This window comes from Magnolia sinica, chromosome 11 (genome assembly GCF_029962835.1).
Source record: "Magnolia sinica isolate HGM2019 chromosome 11, MsV1, whole genome shotgun sequence".
NCBI lineage: Eukaryota > Viridiplantae > Streptophyta > Magnoliopsida > Magnoliales > Magnoliaceae > Magnolia > Magnolia sinica.
This window is the reverse complement of record NC_080583.1, coordinates 65,187,238-65,215,105: the sequence shown is the minus strand read 5'-3', so window position 1 is coordinate 65,215,105 and position 27,868 is coordinate 65,187,238. Positions and strand designations below refer to the sequence as shown.

The 27,868-nt window shown below is 42.2% G+C and overlaps 1 protein-coding gene across 1 annotated transcript; it reads right to left on the bottom strand.

Moving 5' to 3' along the window:
* Nucleotides 1–789: 789 nt before the first annotated feature.
* On the bottom strand, nucleotides 790–27,868 carry LOC131218136 (uncharacterized). The gene is made up of 3 exons (XM_058212816.1): nucleotides 27,623–27,868; nucleotides 1,920–1,999; nucleotides 790–1,783 (listed from the first exon to the last, which is right to left on the bottom strand). Exons 1-3 carry the CDS (start codon nucleotides 27,866–27,868, stop codon nucleotides 790–792), a joined length of 1,320 nt encoding a protein of 439 aa, XP_058068799.1.

Here is a 27,868-nt window from a genome sequence, read left to right as displayed (position 1 = left end):
GGTGTATCTACTAGATTAGGCAAGTGTATCTTGTAGACAAGTACACCGGTGTATACACAGCTGCACATAGGTATCTTTTAGTTGGTAATGCTGTCTATAAATACCATTAGATTGGGTCCTTGCTCATACCTTACTGGCAGACTCACAAGAGTTTCAACACCAAGGTCATGGGTTCGAGTGCCCATTGTGGAGTGTGTGGGTGTGTAAAAATTAAAAAAAGAAATTAAAAAAAAAGTTTAAAAAAATATCATTAGATCCCTTATGAAATGTATTCAACACAATTCTCCACAATGAAGCCCTACATCTATCAATCTTCATGGTGGGGCCTTGTGTCTTTATGATAAGGATGTCCCACTCTACCATGTTGGCTGGGAAAGATAGTGTCCTACGACAAGTTGTGATCCAGGTTAGGGTCTTTATGGTAAGGATGTCCCACTGAAGTAGCATGTTGGTTGTCCTACCACAAGTTGTTATGCCCGTATGTGGTAGTTCTCGATCCAAACGTGCCCTGCATGTATTGAAGGTTTTAGCTTTTCACAATCACCATCATCCAACAAAAATTTGTCTTTAAATACAAGAGTAATGCTAGACAATCACAAACTTCGTATAACGATAAATAAACTCATATTATTAAAACTCGTATTTCATTTACAATTCTGTTGTGCTATATACTTACTGCTATTTACAATTCTGTTCTACTGCATCCTTTCTGCTATTAACAAAATGCCCCACATGTATATGCCAAAGCCCCAAAAAATGTAGCTCCCACAAAACAAAATTGCAGCTTTCCTAATACATCCTAAAATTTGTAATCCAACTCGTTTGAAATTGGGAGAAGCATCTCAATTCCACACTCATTTGTCTCGAAATCTTGAAACCACCCATCCAATCACGTGAATTTCCACTTACAATATCACCATTGAGCATGGGCATTTCTGAACCTATGTCAAAATTGAAACCAAGATTTTGAGAGCTCATGTGGAGGTGATGCAAAGGCCTATGATAGGAGACAGGGAGAGGTGCATTGCAATCTTCTTCGACAACATGCTCTTGTTCTATTCCCACCATGTCAGAATCGATATCAAGATTTTGAGAATTTGTGCGGATGTGATAAAAAGGTGTAAGATAGGAGAGATGGGGAGGTGCATTAGAATCTTCTTCTACAACATGCTCTTGTTCTGTTCGCACCATGTTAGAATCAAAACCAAGATTTTGAGAACTCGTATGGAGGTGATGCAAAGGTGTAAGATAGGAAAGAGGGATAGGTGCATTGAAATCTTCTTTTACAAGCTCTTGTTTCGTTTGCACCATGTTCAACCTCCTCCCTTCACTACTAGATTTCACCATCTCAATTCTCTCTCTCAATTTCTCCAATTTCATGTCAAGATGGCCTACCAACTCCCTCAGAGATCTGTCTGACATGCCATCCAGTTGATGATCCCATGACAGATAGAGAACGTGCTTGTTCTCTGCTCGCTTCCTATCAAGGTCCCTTTGCAAATTCTTTATTTTATCCTCCAACACGCTGGAAACATCAGTGATGCTCCATTTCCTTCTAGTTTCTGTGATTTTCACGTACCGTTCGATGATGGGGAGGACCTCAGACCGGCTCCCTGGCCACGTCTCGAGCAGGTCACCATTGGGATTGCAACTGACCATGCACACATCAATTCCACACAAGGTGGCAAGCTCTGCAGCCTTCTTCTTCAACCCCTTGATCTGCTTCAAGAAGGCACTTCTCCTACGCTTGTCACATTGGATCACTTTTAGACTGAGAAGATAACTGGAATATAAAGAACCAGCAATATACATAGAAATGGTGATTAGAAGTTAATAATCATGAGTTGATGACTATGAAAAGATCCGAGTAACTAAGAGAGATTTTAGAGAGAGACAGAGAGGAGATGATGATGGATTACTTGAACAAGAATGATATGTGAGCAAACCAACAAAAACAAAACATAAAGCATAGATCAAAGCTGCAACAAACCAACAAAAACTGAACATAAAGAACAGATCAAAAGTTGCAACAACTCAAATTCATGAAATGGAAAAAATCAAGCAAATGAACTAAAATCAAACTAAAACTAGATCAGATTCTGAAACTAAATTATGAATCTGAATCATTTGGTTAAAAACAAAGAATGATTGTACAGAATACCTGATTCTGATTATTCGGTCAAAACAAAGGGGAAAAATACAGGTGAGAAGATTTTAAAAGAAATTGAATTCAAGAAACAGTCAAAGACCCACTGAAAGCATAAGAGACATTTGAAATTTGATATCTTGAATAGGATCAACAGAACATTATATATATATATATATATATATATATATATATATATATATATATATCTATATATATATATATATATATATATATATATATATATATATATATATATATATATATGCTCTTGAAGATTTAAAGATGAAAATCATATAACTGGGGAAAGAAAGAAAATGAAGTTGATGGTTGATTGGATTTTTATAATGCCTAAGTATCAACCTCAATATATCTCTAAGAAAAAAGTTTACAGAATATGTTGCTGAAACTTTCAGCAGTAAAAATGAAGAATAAAAAATGTTGATATATGTGGAGGATATGCACGGTATAATCTGGTTTTCTAATTATTCAAGAGGGTCCATGGTTTAGTTATCTGGAAAATCTGTGGCGCACCATACTATGCGCAAATTCTCCTCTACGGAAAGTTACAAAGAGATAAATACACCAATGGTCCACATTCAACAAAAGTTTTTTATGCATAGCCTACCGTGGTGGGTCACATCAAACACACTTTGAATCACTAAACCACCAGATTCTTTCAAGACTAACAGTCTGATCAGAGTCCAGTAGCAGATTTATTTATTTATTTTATTTTATTTTTTTGAGGGGATCAAATTCTCCCCTGAAAAGTGATATATAACTAAGATAAGTGGAGGAAGCTTCAGATAGATTGAACTCAATAAACATAATGAAATTCAAGTGAACCGACAAGAACTAAATACTAAAAATAGAACAGAAGCTACAAAGTTTACAACAACTGAGCTTTAGGAAGCTTGACATGATTCAAAGGAGGATACCCAACTAAAATCACAAAAGATTTAAAGAAGCTGAAATTCAAGAAATAAGAGCAAAATTCAAGCGAACAGATGCCCATGAGAAAAACATTAAAAGGAGTTGACATCAAGAAACAGGTATGGAAATCAGGCAAACGAACAAATACCCAATTAAAACCAAACCAATTGTTAGAACAAGACTATTATTATCTTAGAAACAAGGCATGGTCCTGTGGAAAATACCTGATTGTGATTCTTCAGTTGCAAAAAAAACAAGAGAAAAACAAGTGAAGAAGAAAAAAAAAGGAACTGAATTCAGGGGGAAAAACAAAGAGCCAATTAAGAAGCAGAACAGATTTTTGAAATTTAGCATTGTGATTAAGATCAATGAGGCTTTAGAAATCAACAGTCTTGAGGATTTAAAAGCTCATAATCATAAACCAATTAAAAAGATACCAGAGGTGAGGTCACCTCCATTTAAAAGCTCATAATCTCTCTCTCTCTCTCTCTCTCTCTCTCTCTCTCTCTCTCTCTCTCTCTCTCTCTCTCTCTCCATGATTTCCGCCACTCTTTTCCATCTCTCTCCAAATGTCTTCAAGTAAAAATCATCCAAACCCTCCCTCTCAATGCAATTCACCAGCCCTTCCTTTCTCCCCTCAAATGTCAAATTTTAAGGTTTCTATCTCCTTATTCACATTTTTATATGTTTTTCTCCTCGTTTTGACTCTCTCTCTCTAACATTTGGGCTCGAGCCAAGCAGAAACATGTTGAGCTAGACTCAGAAAAATTCAGCATTGTACCTCAATGTATGCATCTTATATTGATGGTTCTGAAGTAACGCATTCTCAAATGCCATCTCAGTATTCTGCCAATGTATGCAAGTTCTGCCATCCTACTTCAAGTGGCCACATGTCTAATGGGCCACTGCGTGACTTGTGCCACATTTGCCACCATACAACTTCTTCAAGCACCTCACATGTACCACGTGTGCCACAATTCAGCTTCAAGCACCACACATATGCCATGTATGCCACATGTGTCACTATCCATCTTCAAGCATCCAACATGTACCACTCGTGCTAATATTAGCACATGCAAGTGAGTACATAGATTTTTTTCACAAATTTCTTTTTTTTTGCCAAACAACAAATTTGAAAATAGATCCTAAATTTTTAGGTAATCTTGTTGAAAAACGAACAATGAAAACAATGTTTCCTTTCCCACATATTCCCACAGATTCCCACAGAATCCAAACAGACCCTTGGAGACGCTCTTCCAATTCCCATGAAATCAAATGCGTGGCAGGTATGATATTCAATTTTGGGCTTTCATGTGACACAAGGATAAGAAGTAGCATGCTTAATGTTAGGGCTTTCCATGTGCTACAGGGATGTTAAAGGGTAAGGCTTTCTATGTGCTACAAATAAAACGGCTCACAAATGAGTGAAAATGACAACAACTCCCAAAGCACAGATGTTTGTCCCATGCCAGTAAACATGTGGCATATATGTTATTCAATGCCCTCACAAAACAATTGAAGAATTCATCATGAGATTCAACAAAATGAAACCACTCACAAAAGGAAACCATGTATTGAGCTCAAAATTCAAATGGCCTATAACTAAATGTATTGAAGAAGCATATGATGTAGCCATGTAAATGGTGGAGAGATGTGCTACTTGTTCTTCCAGGCTCCAGTCTAATGTATATTCCCTCCCTCAAAGAAGAGTTACTTAATACTCTGGCAGCATACATCAACTCAAATTAAAGGGTCTAATTTGTGGAACCCACTGTCTTTAAGTGACAGTCCAAACTCATATTGTTTAACATTCCTAATATATATATATATATATATATATATATATATATATATATATATATATATATTACAACCATTAGATGCTTTCCATTTTAACCGTCCAATCCATGTCTTTGGTTTATGATCATCTAATTTGGAGAAGTCTAATTTGAACTACTTGTTTATCACCGATGTGCAATGAAGGAAATGTTTCCATGGATGCTTATGGTAAGGGTGATCTCTGCAGGCCCCACCAATGAATGTTGGGCTTCCAACCTGTCCATTTAGATACAATAATGGATATCTCCCTGTTAGGCCCAAAGCTACATAGCCCCACCATGATGTGTTTTGGACTGGACATCCACCGATTCTAGCTATGTGGGTCTCACCATGATAAATGTGATGCACATCCACCCTGTCCAGTAGATTCACCCCTCCCTATTACACCCAAAGCCATGGAGACATTTACCCATTCCATCATATAGACACTCCCTATTAGACCCAAGGCCCATAATACAGCCCGATTCATCACTTTGGTAGACACATGAAAGGAAACCGTTGAGAAGATCAGATGGTGAAAGGGTGAATGAGGGCTTCGAAACAGGGACAACCAAAAGGAGTTGACAACCAGACCATGATCAATGTACTAGCATGGCCCAACTGATGATTATCCTAGCTTGATTTTCGATCATATTCATGGTGGGTTCAATGGGTGAAGTTTCCAGATATCATATACGCTGAGCCTGAGAGCATGTGGACCGTGGAGCCCTCTGCTTCCACATGCAAACACACATCCCACAAGCATATGAGAACCGAGCTTTCCATCATGTGGACCACACTTTCATATGAGAATCATCTCCTTTTCTAGGTTTTCTGTATGATGGGTGTTAGCAAATATTGAATGAATGGTAGGTGTTTGTTCTTTGGCTCAAATAAATAAATAAATAAATAAAATGAAAGTGGAGATGATACCTTGATTCTGTAGTGGAGGTTGAGAAGTAATAGGAAAGGAGGAGGAATGGGGAACCTCCTCGTGTATTGACCGGAACCACCTCTGTAGTGGTCGATGCGAAGGATGGCTGGAAAACCCCGGCGGCCGTTTGCGTATTCCGATGAGAGAGAGAGGGGTGGCTGGAAAACCCTAACGGTGACCGTCTGCGTATTCCGGAGAGAGAGAGAGAGAGAGAGAGAGAGAGAGAGATGGCTTCCGTTGCGATTCTCCGCAGGTGTTAGGCATCAACAATCGAAAATCGGAACGTTGCTTGCTTGCTTTCATTCCATTGTTTAAATTGGACGCGGATTGCCTGGGGCGGGAAGCTAGGTGGGCCCACCGTGACGTTTGTGAGAAATCCACCCTGTCCATCTTTTCGCCGGATCATGTCAGTACATGGGCCCAAAAAAAGGCAGATCGATAACTCAAGTAGGCCGTACAACAGGAAATAATGAGGATTGAACATCCGTAGAGCCACCGGAGTTTTGGATCATTCTAATATTTATGTCAGTTCATTCCAGTACAAATGACCTTACGAACGGTATAGATGGCTATAAGCCTAGGAAAGTTTCAACGGTAGGCCTTTCCCTACCCACTGTGCGGCCCACTTGAGTTTTTGGATCTGACTCATTTATGGATGCATATCCTATCATGATCCGGAAAAACGGATGGACGGTGTGGATTTTTCAGAAACATGGACAGTTGACCACTCAGCATGTGGTCAAACTCTTAGCTTTTGGCCTACTTCCTGCTGTGTCCCGTGGATGTACTGTCGAAGTAGTGTGTTACGTTCGCGGTGACTTGCGTGGCAATGGTTTACACGTGTGTGATCACCGCAGTCGTTGATCCATGTACTCTCTAATCCAAGGGTAGGTAGACAACGAAATGGGTAGAATCGTCATACCATGGACCTTAGTATTTCAGCCTTTTCTTCGGCTTCGTTAGTAACTTTCACAAATGGTAGCTCATATGATGATTGTGATAATTGGGACCCATGTGATGGTACCCGATTGCTTACAAATGGAGAGTATCTGCTGGTCAGTGCTCCAAGACCCACCATAATGTATGTCATTATTTGAGATTTTTCCACCAGTGAATCTCACCTTTTATCACGGGCTGCTTTGAATCACCTGAGCTTTACTTTTCAATATCTTCTCTACAGACATATTATTTTCATTCGAAAAATACCCTTTATTATTTATATTCCTTTCACTCCATTATAACCCAAAACGTATTAACACACCTTTTTTTCATCAATTTTCTTTCTAAAATTTCTATTAAATCTCTAAATATTATCATTTTACATTTGTTTTCTACTATCTTTCTCAGGATTATGTTTATTCCTTGAAACTGGTTGCATCGATACACTTCAAATATTTTGGATTTTATCTATAATGGTTTTCTACAATCTTTCAAGGGTTCTAAATCTTATTTCACTCCAAAGCATTGTTCTTCTATTTCTTCAACCTGGCTATCACTTGTACAGCGGTTGTGGGAGGTAAGGATGTTTAAAAAAGTCGTTGGGTTAAAGGTTAAGTTTACAGTGAGAAAATTCTCATGAATGTATTTTTGTTGCAGTCAACAACAATTCATCGACTACAAGTGCAAATTCAGCAAGTAATTCACCGAGATTACTCAGTCAAATTTAACCAATGCTTGTTGAAAATTAATGAAGAACTCACGAAAATTTACCTAGAACTCGCTGAAATACACCGAGAAGTCAATGAAAATTGACCGAGTACTTCATTAAATTGACCGAGTACCAATGAAATTGACTGAGTACTCGGTCAATTTCATGTAGTGCTCGGTCAATTACGTGTAGTGCTCGGACAATTTCATGTGATGCTCGGTCAATGTCATGTGATGCTCGGTCAATTTCGTGTAGTGCTTGGACAATTTCATGTGATGCTTGGTCAATTTCACGCAGTGCTCGGTCAATTTCATGTGATGCTCGGTTAATTTCACGCAGTGCTCGGTCAATTTCATGTGATGCTCGGTCAATTTCATGTAGTGCTTGAACAATTTCATATTGTACTCAGTCAATTTCATATAGTATTTGGTCAATTTCATGAAGTGCTTGGTCAATTTCATAAAGTGCTTGGTCAGTTTTCCATGACATCGAACCTAAATGTAACATGGGACTACTTACCTTCTATTTGACATCTCCTACGTTTACGAGTATTATTCAATTGCTTTGGTATACATTGGATCGTCGCATTCCTTACCTCTTTGAAATTCCATAGCTCTGGTACAACATATCCTCCACTAGAATTTTATTCATTCATATCCATCAAAGCTCTAGTTGTAGACTTGAAAACTTTAACTCTCAACTTATTCTTTAGTTCCTTTTTCTTTACATCATCTTCATCTATTATTTCAATGAGTTCTCGGCCATCTATTATTTAACCGAGTTGTATCTTATAGTATGCTTCTATTGTTTAACGATTCGTTGATATATGTCATTATGTTTCTTTTCAAATAATGGCTGCGAGAATCATCATATGCTCTTATGGTGGGGAGTTAGTATATGAAAATAATTGATACACGTACAAGGGTGAAAAGTCAAAAGGTATTATTTTTAGTGTTAAGACTACGTATGAATAACTTGTATCTAAAATGTACATGATTATTAAGAGTACACCAATGGATTGTGATATTAGGATGAAAGTATTGTATACTTGCTCAAACCAATCAATCCCTCCAACTGAAATTGAAAACAACGAAAATGTGAGAGTGTTCTTGGCAGCACAGTTGGAATATTTGGATAAATTCATCCCTTTAATCATTGAGACAGTGCAGCGCATTAATGAGACAATACACGAAGACCCTATGGGTGAGGAACATGGCATGCAATTGGAATACATGGCATCGCCTTTACAAGTGGGACTAAGCAACACTCCACTGCTTGAGTTGCTTCAAACATCAAACTTTGTGACTAGCCAAGTGAGCTGGGCAGGTGACCTTAACCTCAAATATGAATACATGGCACCACCTTTATCTACAAGAGCTGATTTGCTTTCATCATCCACCACCAAATATATACGTGTAAGCGACATTCCGTTGCCCGAGCTTACTGGAACATCAAACTTCATCACCAATCAAGTTAGCATGCCTTTCGAGGATGATACATCCATCAATGTAGATCTGTTGGAATATTCAGATTCATTGGATGAGCCGATTGATATAGCCGTTGGCTAAACATTTAAGGACAAGAGCTGGTGCCTGTATGTTTTGAGTCAATTTGTAATTTTTAAAAACTTCCAATACAAGGTCTTGTACTTATCATCCAAGAGATTCACTGTGGTGTGTTTCGAAGATAAATGTGAATAGAGAGTTCATGCATCTAGGGTGAATGATGCGAGGATATTCAAGATGAGGACTTATACGTCCAAACACACATGTGGCATGTCATGGATGAAGAGTAATCACCGGCAAGCAAGCAGTAAGTTAGCTTGTGAGCTGGTTGTTAGTTGTATTGAGCAACGCCTAGGGTTAAGGCTGAGTGATATTATTTTCGCTATGCAAGAGAAATATAATATTCTTATCAGTTATAAGAAGGAATGGCAGGCTAAGGAGCTCGCAATCAATCGCGTAATGGGATCTTATGAAGACTCTTACAATAAACCCCTGATGTATTTGCATGAGTCGAGGAGGGCCAACCCAGGGACGGTGACTACCGTGCTTGTTAACCCACAGACGAGCAGATTTGAGAGATGTTTTGTTGCACTCGGATAATGCGTTCGAAGTTTTAAAAATTCTATGCGAATGGTATTGGCCATCGACGAGACACACTTAAAATATAAATAAAAAAGTGTTCTATTCGTTGCTACGGCCTTAGATGGTGACAATCATATTATTTTCCCAGTTGCTTTTGGCACCGAGGAATAAAAGAACAACAATAGTTTGAATTAGTTCCTTACCCACCTCAACTGTACGTTAGGGGCTCTTCCGGGTCTTATGATTATATCATACCGGCATAAAGGTTTAATGAAATAAGTTCCCCAAGTCTTCCAACATGCAATCCATGACTATTGTGCTTATCATATATACAAAAACTTGGTGGACACATCTAAAGACAAGTCGTTGAAAATGTACTATTGGCGGGCTGTGAAGGCCTACAGGAAGGTTGCATTTGAAAAGTTAATGCATGATATCGAAATGGCCAACCCCCCAGTACATGCATGGTTGAGAGAAATAGAATACGAAAGATGGGCATCTTCACACTTTTCAAGGAAAAAAATTAACTTAGTCACTACAAACATATCTGAGTACATTAATGCTCTCTTTAAAGAAGCACAAGAATACCCCATGAGTATATTAATAGAGGCCATAAGATTTAAGATTCAAGATATGTTCTACAAGAGAAGAGAATCTTGATCATCATTTGTAGGGTCGTTGACACCCAGGACTGAGGAACAATTAAAGGATTGTGTACTGAAGGCGCGAGATGTCCGTTGTCAAGTAATTTATCGCGATGAGTACTATGTTGTAGGAGATTATAATGATACAGTTAAGCTCAATGAGCTTTCATGTACATGTCGCAAGTTTGACGTAAAGGGATTCCCTTGTTTGCATGTCCTTTCAGTATGTATAAACTATAATCTTCCTCATTACGCATATTGCTCCCCATTCTACATGGTGCAAAATTACTAGATTACGTATAATAAATCTATGTACCCAGTACGTGACAAGAGTCAATGGAAAATATCACCCAAATTCAGGGAGTATTGTGCAAGAATTAAACCCCCACGATAGAAGAGGTCAATTGGAAGACTGAAAAAGAAAATAATTCTTTCACGTGAAGAGGAACAGAATATAATAAAATGTGGAAGATGCAAATAAACAGGGAATAATCATCAGAGGTGCAAGTTTCCAATACCTGGGGAATAATGTACTTTGTAATTTATTTTGTATTTGAATGATTTATGTTGTAATGTATTTTATGTTTTGATGTAATATGATGGTGAATGATTTAATTTGAAAATGTTTATATATTTTATTTAAATTGCGGAGTTACTACTACAATTGAGACTTTGAAAGATTGAATGGGGATCTTGACCTTGAAGATTGAATTCCCTCTTTCAAGAAGTACTCGGTTAATTTGAAGAAATGCTCGACCAATTTCATGAAGTACTCGGTCAATTTGAAGAAGTGTTCGGTCAATTTCATGAAGTGTTCGATCAATTTCATGAAGTGCTCGATCAATTTCATGAAATACTCGGTGAATTTCATGTAGTGCTCGATCAATATCATGTATTAATCGATCAATTTCATGAAGTATTCGGTCAATTTCATGAAGTGCTCAGTCAATTGCATGTATTACTCGGTCAATTTCATGAAGTATTAGGTTAATTTCATGTAGTGCTCGGTCATTTTCATGTAGTGCTCGGTCAATTTCATGTATTACTCAGTCAATTTCATGAAGTATTCGGTCAATTTCATGTATTACTCGGTCAATCTCATGAAGTACTCGTTCAATTTCAAGAATTGCTCAGTTAATTTCCAGAAGTGCTCGGTGAATTTCATGTAATACTCGATCAATTTCATGTATTACTCGATCAATTTCAAGAAGTGATCGATCAATTTCAAGAAGTGCTCGGTCAATTTCATGTAGTGCTCGGTCATTTTCATATAGTGCTTAGTCAATTTCATGATGTAACACCCCGTACTTTTCAGTACTCGGGTGTTACCATGTAACCTAACTTAGCATAAGTATAAACCCATTTTTAGGATTTCGATCACTTTGATCGATGGATCAAAGCGCCCATTATCAATGTCGAATCCTGAATCACCCAACCCATCGTTTATCAGGTCGACAACTTCCTACTAGAACACTTAGTTACATAATGTAACCACCAAATTGCGAAAGCAACTGTTCAAGTCAATCCATTTTTGCGTGAGGACATTTAGAAATGTCGGCGACCATATCAAGAAGGGATCCAACTGTTAAATTGTCGGTAACCGTCAATTCGATACACCAATCGAGAATTGTGGCCCACAAGATAATCCATTACTTAATTACACAATTCGACTATTAAATGGAAATTAGACAGTTATATCTACCACAGATAGTCAATACGATATCTAGGACCGTAGAGGAGTAATCTTGTAATAATCTAATGATCAGATTATAATATCGATCATTGGATTGTCCGTGGACATCAACTAAACACAAAAGTCCACGTTGTATGGCCCGCCTAGACTTTGGATCTACCCCACCTTTGATCAGATGCCCTAATAGGACCCACAGAACTAGATGAACGGAGTGGATCTGTCAAGACCATCTTTGTGGGCCCCACCTTTAATGCATGTGCATGTAAAGTGCATGCACTCACTGTGCACTGGACTGGGAAACCTAATCAATTGGGTTTGACCTGATGGAAATGGGAATAGGCGAGGGAGCTTTCTCCCTCCCACGCCTGGGTTGTCGGACAACGTCCGTTGGGACGGCTTGTGGCCCACCATGAATGACCTCCTAATGATCCAAACCGTCCATCTTGCGTGTAGTAGGAGACCGACCAGAACCATGGTCGATCCACCCGTTGGATCGCACAAGCGTGCGCACAATCTTAGCCACAAACTAGGTTGTGTGTAGTTGACCTTTTCGAAAATGGAAAAATACTATTTTTCAATCTACTTTCCACGCTAAAAATCCACATGGGTGGCCTCCCTCTATCCTAACCATACGCTCCAGCAAATCCTAGCTATCCATTCTCTTCGTACGGTTTAGGGTTTTCCGTAGAAAACTAACGCTGAAACCACTATTTTGCTAGTTGTCCCTAGAGATCGGACAGCGGGATCAAATCCTAGTCGCTTGTTGCCCATCTAAGGGTTGTGAGGAAGTTAGGGTTGCTATAAGAAGGAAGAGAAGGTGCCTCTCTCCCCTCTCTTGTAAGGACCCGAGAAAATAGGTCACAGTCTTCCAAGCTCAAACCACCAAGGAAGAGGTCACGGAGCATGGATTTCAAGCGTTCGCAAGCTCCATAGGGCTCATCCAAACCTCCCACAACAGCCATTAGAAGGATGATGGCCCACGTTTATATTCGCCATTTGAGGCCAACCTTCTTCCTCATTTGAGGTCGCTCCGAATCATCTCGAGACGAGGCCTTGACTCATTGTGGCGCTGGGTCTGGACCGAGTCCAGGGCACCACCATACTTCAAAAAGAAAGAAGGGAAAGGAGAAGGCAGATAGAAAGAAAATGAAAGAGAAACAAGGGGGGGAAGACAGCGAGCTTGTAAAGACATCTGTTGCACGGGCTGACTCGGTAGAGTCACGGTCCTATGGGTTGTGGTTAGGTTGAGTTTGACTCGGTCCGGGTCCTTTCAAAGTGAAGGAAGTGAGGAAAAGCAAAGAGAGAGAGAGAGAGAGAGAGAGAGAGAGAGAGAGGAAGAGGAAGATAGAGGAGAAGGAGAGAGTTGGGCCTGTGGCTGTTGCACCAACCTGACTTAGACGCTGGTTTGGTCCATATTTTGTTGGACGTTCCTGCATTAGGAGAAAGGAAAAGAGAAACAGAAGGAGAAGAAGAGAGAGAGTCGAGTTAGGGTTGGTCCAACTGGAGTTCCAGCAGGGAGAGAGAAAGAGAGAGAGAGAGGGGAGAAGGGAACTTGGGTCGGGGTTGTTGTCAAGTCGAGACCGAGTCGACTAACTGACCGACCTAGCCGTTATTATATCAACGAGTCGCAGCTAAATCCACACCTTCCTGGTTGACCCAAATCTGAGTCGCCAAGTTGAGCTACCAAGTTGAGGTAAATCGAAACCTAGTTTAGTCATTTTGTTACCGAGTTAACTCAATAGATTTTCACCGAGTCCATCGTTTATAAATAGCTAATTGTTAGCGGTTTATATAACATTTTGACCAAGTCGCATACGCATGTGTAATAGACAAGTTTGACTCTATCAGGTGGCGGTCGTGCTATCTAGCGGGCCGCGCAACTAGGTTGCTTGATCAAGGTGAGGACATAGATGATGCTTTGATTTTCTCATTTAGTCTCCTAAGTTACCTGATTGAGTTACTTATCTTACTATGCGAATATGTTAATTTGTTGCACAATTGATTCCTGTGTTAAATAATGGGCGTGTCTCTTTAATTTTAGCAAGCATAAATGATTTAATGCTCACATACTATGTCACGCCCCAAACCCTGAAATCGGATTCACAGGAATCTCGATTGCCGAATCCGGTGCTGACAGCCTCCGTAGTACTCCATTCTCGGCTCCTAGCGTCCATACGCTAGATTCCGATCCTGGGGTCCTACAAGGAGGTTTTATATATATATATATATATACATTTAACTCGTAATAAGAATAACCACAAGATTACCCAATTCACAAAGACAACATCATCATCACATATCCACTAATATAATCATTTGGGTACAATGCTGAAAGGAAATACATAATTAAAAGCCAAGCTCCAGAAGACCGCCGCACGCTCTAAGCTCAACACTGCTGCAACCTAACATCACCTGTACGCATCTATCGTGCATAAGCTTATAGAAAGCTTAGTGGGTGGTGTAAGTGTGTACAAGGTAAGTGCCAAGTATTCAACATAATGACATCATCATATAAGACCAGAAATACCGGTAATCCATAAATCATACAATATCGGAATAAGCAGAAATATTGATAAGATCATGAATTATCAGAGTAAGCAGGAATACAGACAAGTCCATGAATCAATCAATGTCAGAATATGCAATATAAAACTACTATGCAAATGAGGAACCGAATACCTTCAACCTTAATTAGGCTATGTAATACAGAAGCACATTAAACCAAATGCTATGTGCTGAGGATGCAATGCAATATGCGGTGCGAATGGAACGGCCATACTGGAGTGTGAAGTCAGGATGATGGTACGTAGTATTGCAGGCTCTGAGGTCCATCATAAGGGACTTCTATCCAAACCAATCCCATACCTAAATTTGGATAGTTAGACTCAATGTGGTAAACTCCTGATCTCAGGTTAGTCGCACGCCCCAACCGAAATCCTGGCCATTGCGAAAGCACTCGTAACAAATAGTTGCGCACCACTAACCCAAGTAGATAGTGAATGAATAAATGCATAAATGAGTATGCAACTCCTATTCACTAAATCCACATATCAGTACAGTTCATCTCTAGGATCATCACTGGGGTTTAGTACACTCCAAATGGCACTACCGCTCTCCCAGCCGCACAGTCCAAGTGAGCATAAGAAACCTCACTATCCGCCTTGCCAATAGTCTGCCAATACCTGGCACGTCGATAGCAGACCCATTCACGAGCTGGTCAAACTCAGCCTAGTATTGCCCCCTACCCTCGGGCGAGTAAGGCCACACCCCCTCCCAACCGACCACGACACAGTGGGAGACGCGACCTCTTGGTATTCGGCACTCGGGCGCTCATGTATCCACTCGGTCTCGACTTTGGGGCGTCTCCTGGCCACGGAGGTTTAGGGATTTTCACCCAGGGACATCTATGGCGCCCGTATGCTAGAACCAAACATTTTCGGTGTCCTATTTGGCCATCCACGATATGCCTGTGGAGGCTACGACCCTGATGTCGCTAGAGCATACAGTAATCATAATGCGAGATGCATGAGTCATACAATCCAGTCATGCATCAGTCCTGCACATACCGTGTGCTCATGTGAGATAACCTCCACCTATTAGGGAGTCTCATAACAACATGCTCAATGACATATGCAATGATCAACCACCTCTCATAACAAACATGCAGATGATGCGTATGGGCATGTATCATGATGCTATGCTGTCACATACTCATAAACGGTATCCACAACCAGCATTGATAATCGACCTCGACCATGTGGACACTTAACCAACATTGCCCCCAAGGAATGGCCTACATAGAGTCAAACATATAATGGGCCCACGGCCTCACACAAGGGCCTAATATACAACACAATGGGTCTTACTCAAGGGCCACATATACACAATAGGTGGACCCTGCTCATGGGTCTAATACATATCACAATGGGCCTTGCCCATGGGCCATGAATACATCACAATGGGCCTTGCCCATGGGCCTCAAATACAGGACATGTGGGCCCTACACATGGGTCTTGAATACATCACAATGGGCCTTGCCCATGGGCCTCAAATATAGGACATGTGGGCCCTACACATGGGTCTTGAATACATCAAATGGACCATGCATCATAGGCTTAATACATATCACAATGGCCCTCAACTATGGGTCACATATACATCATATAGGTCTTGACAATCGGCCTTGGTTATCGAATTCGATACTCAGAATTGGCCTCGACAATCGGAACCGGCCAATACAATCGACCTCGACAAATCGACATCGATAATCTACATCGATAATTAGCACCGACAATCAGCATCGATAATCAACACTGACGACCGGTCACATAGACAAGACTGGGTCCATAGATGAACATCTGATCAACCATAATATAAAGATCAGCCCTCGGCCGTGGTTATATCAAATCTGATAGCATGGAGCCATCCGTCTATGGTAAATGGGGCCCACTTATTTGGATTAACCCACGAAGAGAATGAGCCTAACAAGGCCTAAGGGAAGGTCACAATGTGAACATCTAACCGTCATTGCCCAACAATGTGGACATCTAACCAACATTGCTCCGAATGAGTGACCCACATAAGGCCAAACATATAATGGGCCCACGACCTCACACAATGAACTCATAAATCAAGTGGGTCGCATCACATGGGCCTAATGCACATCGCCATGGGCCGCCTCACATGGGCTGAAAATACATCTCAATGGTCCTCATCATATGAGCAGGAATATATCACAATGACCTCACTAAATGGGTCGGAAACACATCACAATGGGGCACAATGTATGGGCCGAGTATACATCTCAATGGGCCATGACTCATGGGCCCCATTACATCATAATGGGCCGCAACCCGTTGGCCTCAAATATAGTAAGTGGACCACATCAATGGTCCTCATACACATCAAGTGGGTTGCATCATATGTGTTGCACTAATGGGCCTCGCCCATTGGCCTCGGATATATCACAGTGGGCCACGTCTCATGGACCTAGCAAGACAAACAGATGGCCCGCACATGAGCCAAACACATCATAGTGGGCTACATACGTCACAATGGGCCACACTAATACATCGAGGTGGGCCTCATTTTATGGGCTGCACCAAAAATCATTTCAATAGTTGTAGGTATAACATGTGTATTATTACACCCATGGCCCACGTATGATGATCAGCACTGTCCAACATATCCATGTAAATCGGCGCCAACCAAACATTGTCCAACACTATCCCAACATTATGGACGGTGTGGATACAAAATACGTACATCTAGGTGGGCCGCACAAGTGGACGGTATGGTGAAGTACACACAGCGTGGTGGGCCTGTACAGTGTAGGCAGGCCCAGCACATGCAGCAAGCGGGCCCTACGCCATGAACACGGGTAGACAGTGTGGATATAAAATACATACATCGGGGGGAGAGTCCCACCATCCAGCGGGCTAAATGGTACGAATATACAATACATTTATCATGGCGGAATCACACATTGAAATGGGCCTTATATACATCATATTGGGCCTCGACCCATGGGCCCCAAATACATCTAATGGACCACATCACAGGGACTTCATATATAACAGGGTGGGCCTTAATAATGGGCCATAAACATGGTAAGTGGGCCACACCACATGGGCCACATGTATATCAAATGAGCCACACTCAAATATAAGTGGTGATAATGATCTCCACTACTAAAATTCCCAAGGCCCGCCATAACATTTATTTCTCATCCAATCTAATCTAAGATCTCAAGAATTTTAAAGGTAGCCGTTCAATCCTCACTGTGCACTATGGTCCACTTGATAAATAAATCTGTCTTATTTCGTCCCAAACCTTAAAATCATTTTTCAAAAATGGTTGGACGGTTGGATGAAACACATGCATCATGGTGGGATCACACTACAATGGGCCTTATGTACGTCCCATCGGGCCTTAACCCATGGGCCTCCAGTACATCAAATAGGCCTCATACATGGGTCTCGTATATATATATCAAGGTGGGCCTCAACGACGGGCCACAAATGCATCAAGATGGGCCTAGTCACATGGGCTTTGCATACATCACAATGGACCCCATAATATGGGCCTTATACAAATCAAAGTGGGCCTCAACAAGGACCACCAATACATCAAGGTGGGCCTCAACAGACCACCCACAAACACACCAAGATGGGCCTTATCACACGGCCTTAAAATATTTTCTAAAATGATTGGACGGTTGGATAAAACATATGCATCATGGTAGGACCCACACTAATGGAGGGTGTAGATCACAATATATACTTAAGTGGGTCCCAAGTGAGGCCTACCATAATGTTTATTTTCCACCCGACCTGAGCCCAATGTAATGTTTACTTGCCATCCAACCATTCATAAGGTCACGTGGACCATAGGAGGATAGGGCCCACAGTGATATTTGTTGCCACCCAAACGGATAGGGGTCATGTGGACCATGGGCCCACGGTGATGTTTATTTGCCATTCATCTGTTCTTAAGGTCACGTGGACCACGGTCCACCATAACGTTTATTTACATCCACGCTGGGATGTTTACTTGCCATCTAAACTGTTCATGGGTCACGGTTTGGGGGCCCACTGTGATGTGATCCACTGATCCAACCCGCCCATTATGCGGGTCCCACTTGGCTGACCGTTCAGACCAAGTTTCAACTGCATCCAAATTTCAGGTAGGCCCCACCAACTGACTTTATATGTTCCAGCATGTCTTCACATGATTTTAAATGGTATGGCCCACCTGAGTTCCGTATACAGCTGATTTTTGGGATGGACGGCTGGTCCGTGGGGACCCATCAAATGCACGGTTTCGATGTTCGAAACGCATCACGTGGGGCCCACGCAGCCGTCCATGCAGCCGCAGGCGCTGCCTGCGTCTTCTGACAGCAGCAGCGCTGCTGCCTCTTGATTTTGTTTTTTTTTTTTAAAAAAAAAAATCCATTTTTCTAGGGAATTTCTTAGGTGGGGCCCTCATCAGGAAAATCTGTCCTGACCATTGCATCTCACGGCTCAATATTGACCAAACAAGCCCAATATTGGGTATTTTTCAGCATGTAGAATCGTCGGGTGAGTTTTCAACGGTAAAAATTACCATTTCCTATGGTATCGCCCGCATGATTGTCAGATCAGCCTCATCTTTTGGCTCAACGCCTAAAATGAGCTGAGAGGTGAAATGGGTGGTGTGGATTTTATACATACATCAAGGTGGGGCCTGCATGAGCAGCCCACCTCCAAACACTATTCTTCCTCCTCTCCTTTGCTTATTAGTACACCACCATGTCAATGCACGCACACCACGTTAGCCACTCCCTGTCCAGCGTCCCCTGGACGATGGACAGCATGGATATAACACAATCATCATGGTGGGTCCTACGTATAGGTGGCCCACGTGTCACCAAGGTGGGTCCCACATGAACGTGGCCCACCATATTTAAATCAACTTGATATTTGTATGTTTCCACCACTATAAGGTAGGGTCCACATGACTTGTACGGTTGGATAAAACATACCTCAAGATGGGATTCATCCAAGTGGGCCACACATCACAAAAAAAAAAAATGAGAAGGAAAAAGAAAGGAGCACCCACCTTTGATTTGCTTGGACCTCTTCTTCCATCAATGCATCCTAGAGCTCCAAAGGGTGCATTTAAACGGTGGAGATTGATTTTGGAGAGTGGGATTAGGTGGTAGAGAGTGGGCCACACCAAGATCCTCCATGGAAGCCATGGACGTTGGAGCTCTTGGGGTTGTTTGGAGAATGAGAGAGAGAGGAGTGAGAAAGAGATGGGTGATGGGAGAGAGGGATGGTGCGTGTTAACTTTTGGGTGAAAAAGGAATGGGTGCCATGCCTTGTTGGTGAAAAGGAAATGGCTAAGTAAGGTTGTGTACTTAGACTTGATTAATGGATTGATGTGACATTTAGGCTAGAGATTCTCTTAGAAATTGCGACGCGCGGTGTTTTCTCGAACCGAACGCGGGCCCACATTTCCTGGCCTGAGTATCGCCTCGGCGAGCGAGACGCGACGTCAGAATCGTAGCGACTGCGCGGTCGCAAGGGTATAGGTCTCGGGTCGAGCTGACTCTGGAATACTGGATACCTCTCGGGGTCACGCGCAACTGCCAATAAAAGTTCGCGGGTCACCGAAATTCTACCAAGAGGACCACGGAAGCCTACGGGACGGTACGGGCTAGAATACGGGGCTTACATACTATTTCTAGTTATATAACCTGCTAATTAATTAGATGTTTGTTACTTACAATTAGTTTATGGATTGAATGGAACTTGTTGTGAACTTACCATCTTGCGGTCCATATTTTCCTTATGCAGCTTTGATCACATATTTTCCTTATATGGCTTGGACCGTATATTTGACATACGCGGCTTTGATCACATATTTGCCTTACATGGCTTGGCCTGCTATTTGTCCTTCGCGGCTTTCATAGAATATTAACACCCTTTGTGGCTTTGTTTGTTATATTTGTATAAACTTGTTGATTTTTAGGTCATTAGGTGGAGTTCAATGCGATTTTCAGGTGGAGCTGAAGTTCGCTTATCGATTTTCTAGCCATCTTGCGGAATTTATATGATCTACGAATGATGTCGGAGTTCCTATGTTGATTTTCTCTTCATCTTGTGGTGTTCAGTCATATGATGATTTTCGGGTGGAGTTGAAGTTTGCTTATCGATTTTCTAGCTATCTTGCAGTGTTTACATACGATATGATTTCTGGGTAAAGTAGATGTTTGAATGTTGATTTTCTAGCCATCTTACAATGTTCAGTCGTATTGTGATTTTTCGGGTGGTGCTGAAGTTCGCTTATCGATTTTCTAGCTATCTTGCGGTGTTTACATATGATATGATTTACGGGTGTTCTAAAGATTTAAATGTTGATTTTCTATTCACCTTGCGGAGTTCACTTGTATTGTGATTTCAGGGTGGAGCTGAAGTTCACTTATCGATTTTCTAACCATCTTGCGGAGTTCACGTACAATGTGATTTCTGGGTACAATAGAATGTTGTATGTTGATTATTTCACTATCTGGACACATTCACCTACATTGCGATTGCTATTATATTTTCTTAATGATGAAATTACGTTAATTGACTTTATTTCTAAACATGTGATCCTGATTTTGAATTGCGCTAATTAATATATCTATTCTCATGACTTCCTATCTACCCTGGATTATGAATGACAAGTGTGTAATCTTCGATGGTATTCCTCATTGCGATAGCCATTGACGTTATCAAACCATATCAGTTGATGCAAGTGTAGAGCAAGCCGATACTATTCACTTGGTTGCTAGGGGAGATCGAGTAGCTAAGGAGTTAGATCGGGTCCATGTGGCCCATATCGAGCTCCATCATTAGATGATAGATTTCTGTTTTTATTTAATAAACTTTTGTTATTTGGGTTGTATAAGTCCTGTATGGGCGCTAAATTTGGATTTTTATAGTGATTGGAATGTTTTTATACAATGCATAGTTTACTCCCCAACATTTGTTGCTAACTCTGATATCTGATAAGATGGTTTAAGTTTAAACTGAAATTTAAAAAGCTAACACGGGTTTTTTGGAAAATGAGTAGTATACTCAGGTTTCAAAAATCGGGGCATTACACATGAAGTGCTCGGTCATGACCATTCATGCATACCGGGCAACTTGTTCATTTGCAATGAGGCGCCGACTCTACCCTAGGGTTGTTGCTGACCATTCACTCATACCGATCAACTTGTTCATTTGCAATGAGGCCTAACTCTACCCTAGGGTTGCTGCTGACCATTCACTCATACCGAGCAACTTGTTCATTTGCAAAGAAGCGTCGACTCTACCCTGGCGATGTTGCTGACCATTCACCCATACCGAGCAAGTTGTTCAATAGCAATGAGGCGCCGACTCTAACTTTGTAACACCCCGTACTTTCCAGTACTCAAGTGTTACTGTCACGCCCCAAACCCAGAAATCGGATTCACAGGAATCCCGATCACCGAACCCGGTGCCGACAGCCTCCGTAGTACCCCATTCTCAGCTCCCAGCGTCTATATGCCAGGTTCCGATCTTGGGATCCCACAAGGAGGTTTTTCTAATGTACATTTGTCTCATAAGAAGCATAATCACAAGTATGCCCAAATCTAAAGGCAACATCATCATCACATATCTATTAATATAATCATTTGAATATAATGCTGAAAGAGAAATACATATATCGAAATCAAAGCTTCAGAAGACAGCTGCACACTCCAAGCTCCACGTTGCTGCAACTTAACGCCACTTGCACGCATCTATCGTGCATAAGCTTATAGAAAGCTTAGAGGGTGGTGAAAGTGTGTATAAGGTAAGAGCCATGTAAGCAATATCAGAGTAATCACAGTAAGCGAAAATACTGACAAGATCATGAATCACACGATATCAGAGTAAGTGGAAATATAATGGTAAGTCCATGAATACTATCAGTCGTACCAAGGCTATGCAATGCAAGACATGAATGTTATCGGCCATACCAAGGCCATACAATGCGAAACATAATAAGACAATAACAGATGCCGAGGATGCAATGCAATATGCAAATCTTGATAAGTCTACAAATACCGTCAGTCGTATCTAGGCCGTATAAATGCATAAACATAGTAACCCAGAATGCCATATGTTACGGATGTAATGCGAGATGCAGTACGAATGGAATGACCATGTTGGAGTGTGAAGTCGGGATGATAGTACGTAGTATCGCAGGCTATGAGGTCCATCACAAGGGAATTCTATCCAAACCAGTCTCATACCTAAATTTGGATAGTCAAACTCAATGTGTAAACTCCTGATCTCAGGTTAGTCGCGCGCCCCAATCGAAATCCTGGCCATTGCGAAGGTACACGTAACAAATAGTTGCGCACCACCAGCCAGAGTGGATAGTGAATGAATGAATGAATGAGTATGCAACTCCTACTCAATAAGTCCATATATCAGTATGGTTCCTCTATGGGATCATCACCGGGGTCTAGTACACTTAACACCACGTGCCGCCTCATCAAGCGCACAACTGGGTAAGTGGAAGACACCTCACTATTCGCCTGGCCAGTAGTCTGCCAATACCTACCTGGCACGTTGATAGCGGACCCGTTCCTCGAATTGGTCAAACTCATTCTAGCTATGCCTACTCCCTCGGGTGGGTAAGGCCACACCCCCTCCCAACCGACCAAGACACAGTGGGAGACGCGGCCTCCTGGTATCCGACACTCGGGTGCTCATGTATATCCACTCGGTCTCGACGTTGGGGCATCCTCTGGTACTAAGAAGATTTAGAAATTTTCACCCAGGGCCATCTATGGCAGCCCGATGCTCGAACCAAACATTTTTGGTGTCCCATCTGTCCATCCACGATATGCCTGTAGAGGCTACGACCCTGATGTCGCAAGGGCGTACAGTAATCACAACACACAATGCAAGATGCATGAGTCATACAATCCAGTCATGCATCAATCCTGCGCATACCGTGCGCTCATGTGAGATAACCTCAGCCTATCAGGGAGTCTCATAACAACCTGCCCAATGACATATGCAATGGTCAACTATATCTCATAACAAACATGTAGATGATGCGTATGGGCATGTATCATGATGCTATGCGGTCACATACTCATAATCGGTATCAATAACTGGCATCGACAATCAACCTCGACAATGTGGACATTTAACCAACATTACCCCTAATGAATGACCCATATAAAGTCTAACATACAGTGAACTCATGGCCTCACATAAGGGCCAAATATACAACACCATGGGCCTCACTCAAAAGCTTAATACACATCATGATGGCCTCACTCATGGGCCACATATACATCAAGTGGGTCGCATCTCATGGGTCTAATATGCATCGAAATGGGCCGCTCACACAAGCCTAATATACATCAAGTCGGGCCTCATCATATGGGCCAAAAATATATCACAATGGGCCACGTCCCATGGGCCTCGAATATATTACAATGGGCCTCGGCAATCGAAATCGGCCTTAATAATCGGCCTCGATAATCAGCATCGATAATCGACACCGACAATCAGCATATAAACAAGGCGGGGTCCATAGATGGACAACTGATCAACCATAATATAAAGATCAGCCCATGACCATGGTTTTATCAAATCTGATGGCACGGAGCCATCTGTCTAGGGCCCATTTATTTGGTTTAACCCACTTAGAGAATGGTACAAATGGGCCTAACAAAGCTTACGGGAAGGTCACAATGAGGACATCTAACCATCATTGCACATCAATGTGGACATCTAACCAATATTGCTCCTAAGGAGTGACCTACATAAGGGATTTATACACAACGTAACGGCCACACCTACATCACATTGAGCCTCATTCATGGGCCTCTCATATATCGCGTTAGGTTTCTTACAAGGGCCTCAAACTTATCACAATGGGCCACGCCCATGGGCCTTAGATACATCTCAATGGGCCGCGCCCATGGGCCTTGCATACATCAAAATGGGCCAAGTCCCATGGGCCTCATACAATCTCAATGAGCCATATATACATCACATCAGGTCTCGCCCATGGGCCTCGAATACATTGCAAGTGGGCCTCGCCCATGGGCCTCGAATACATTGCAAGTGGGCCTCAAATATACTTCATAGGTGGGCCACATACCTGGGCCTAATACACATCACTATAGGCTACATTACATGGGCTTTAAATACACAATAGGTGGGCCCTACACATGGGCCTCAAATACATACAACAGGTGGGCCTTAATGGACGGGCCACAAATACATCAAGATGGGCCTAATCACATGGGCCTCATATATATATTGAATAGGCCGCACCAATTGGGCCTTACATACATTGTAATGGGCCATAAATATGGCAAGTGGGCCACATTGCAATGAGCCATATGTATATCAAATGGGCCACATCCAAATATAGGTGGTGATAAGGATTTCCACCATAAAAATTCCCAAGGGTTTAATGGTGGACGTTCAAACCCACTATTTTCTATAATGTGGTCCACCTGAGATCTGTCTTATTTTGATCTCAAGCCTTAAAATTATCTGTCAAAATGGTTGGACGGTTTAGATGCAACACATGCATCATGGTGGGCCCCTCCGTCCAAACAGTAAACGACGTAGAAATACATACGTCAATGTGGGGCCTACGAGCTTGCTACCATCAAAAGGAGCAGCAATATAGCTGATGTACGTACAACTTGCTGCACTAGAAAGGCAGAGGTGGGTCCCACGAAGGGCCCACCCTCATGTATATGTTATATAATATAATATAATATAATACACACACACACACATATATATACATACCAGGTGCAGCTCCACAAGTGGGGGGTGGGTCCCACTGTCCAATGCTGTGGACGGTGTGGATAGAACACATACATCATTGGGTCCCACATGGGGCCCATCATAACGTTTACCTGCCATCCAGCTGTTGATAAGGTCACACGGACCTGGATGAAAAGGAAAAACAAATTTCATAATAATCCAAAACTTCTATGACAGCTAAAAGGGTTTCAATGGCAGACATTCAATCACACTGTTTCCTGCCGTGTGGGCCACTTGAGTCCCACATATAGCTGATTTTTGGGTTGGCCCACAGGTTAGAGGAGACCCAACAAATGCACGGTGTTGATGATCAACACCCATCATGGTGGGGCCCACGGCTGGGATCGTGGGTCCCTGCCTGTCCATCCATCAAATGCTGGAGCGCAACAAAACGCTGCGCAGCGTCCTTTGACGCTAGTAACAGCACCTGCTGCCTCTTTTTTTTTCTTTTTCTTTTTTAAAATGGATTTTCTGCAGTTTTTCCCATGTGGGGCCCACATCAGGTGGATCCAACCCAGCCATTGGATTTCATGGCTCAATACAGACCAAACAAGCCCAATATGCGGTATATTTTGGTGTGTATAGAAATTAAAGTGGCCCTTAACAAATTTTAATGGTAAAAATCACCATTTTCTGTGCTATGGCCTACCAGAACATCGGATTAACTTCATTTTTCGGTTCGAAGCCTAAAATGAGCAGGAGAATGAAATGGACGGCGTGGATTACACTCGTACATCAAGGTAGCGCCTACATGAGCAATCCACCCTAAGTTTCAACTTAAACTGATATTTTTATTTTCGTCACAGTGCACGGTCAGTTCACACTTCACTGACGTAGTAATGTCCAGCATCCCTGGACGCTGGACGATTTGCATACAACACAATTTCAAGGTGGGCCCCACCTACTAGATGGCTTGAATAAAATATATGCTTCATGGTGGGGTCCATCCGGGTGGGCCACACGGCCACATAACCACACAATAGAAAAAAAATGAAAGAAAGAGAAAGAGAGAAAGAAAGAGGGACACGTGTGATGGAGGGCTCCGCCACTATGAGCCCTCCCTTACATTCAATCATAAATCAAGTGGGTCCCATTACACGTGGGCCCATCAAATAAAAAATCAACGGTGGAGATCCTTTCTCCACCAAAATGTAAGGTCTAGATGACCCTATTCATGCAAGGAGAATAAACATCATGATGGGGTCCATGGAGAATAGCCCCATCATGGAATGATCATGAGGATCAAGGTGGGCCATCGGTTACACTTAGGGTCCAAAGTGAGATCCATACCATCGATCGGTAGGCCTCACTTGGCCCATCATCAAAACATGAAAATCTAGCCTATAAAGCACCCACCTTAGATCTCTTCTTCCTTCTTCCGTCAATGCATGCTAGAGCTCCCAAGGATCAATTTCAATGATTGAGATGGTCTTTAGAGGGTGGGATTGGATGATAGGAAGGTGGGCTATACTAGCTTCTCCTCTTGGTAGCTATGGACATTGGGTGCTTAGGAGGAAAATGAGAGAGAAATGAAAGTGAGAGAGGTTGTAAGGAGTAAGAGGGATGGGTGATGGAGTGATGGGTGATGTGTACTTTGACATGTGAGGGATGGGTTGCTTTGACTTTAGGGTTGCTTGGGGATAGGGTGAAAGGTGATGTGTACTTGACATGAGATGGGATGGAGTACTTAACAATTAATGTGATTGATGGATTAATTGAGGTGACATGTTGTAGAGATTTTCTTGAGTTTCACACGTGCGGCGTTTTTCTCGAACTGAACGTGGGCCCTCATCTCCTGGCCAGGGTATGGGATCGGTGTGCAAGACGTGGCATTGAAACCACGGCAACAGTGCGATCGCAATGGTACAAGTCTCAGATTGAGCCAACTCAAATCTACGTGATATGACTTAGGGTCACTCGCAAACATTGATCATAGGTCACGGGTTGCCGAAATTCGTCAGGCAGGATCGCGGGAGTTGATGGAAAAGTACGGACTGGGATATGGGCCTTACAATTCTCCCCACCTAATTAAAATTTCATCCTCGAAATTTAAACCACAACATAACCAATAGAGCTTACCAAGGGAGGGAAACCATACCACTATATATATAATCAGAACGCAACATACCAGCATAATCAAACATCTAAGAGATGGGAATAATGCCCACAAATCTCAAGCTCTAACTCCCAAGACGCCTCATTCATGAACAATCCAGGAATATGATGTAGGGGCCAAGTCACATGAATCGTCGACGACTCCTCCTGATGTCTGAGGATCCTGCTGTTGCTGCTGCCACTGATTGGATCCCGGCGGTAGATACTGTCGTCGCTGCTAAGGACGGGGACACTCGCCTATACGATGCCCTATCCTACCGCACCCAAAGCAAGCACCAGAGAACAGTCTGAGTGGCAGGGGCTACCGAGGGTGGGGGCACTCCCAAAAGTGGTGCCCCGCCTCATCACATCTGAAGCATACACTTGAGGACTAACGTATAGGTGGTGCAAATGCTCGGAAGGACGGACGGTTCCTATGCCTCTGCGGCCGTCGACATCGCCGCAGCTGGGAGCTACCGAGGGGGCCTTCCTCTTCCGGTCTCCTCTCTGAAGAATGGCCGTCAT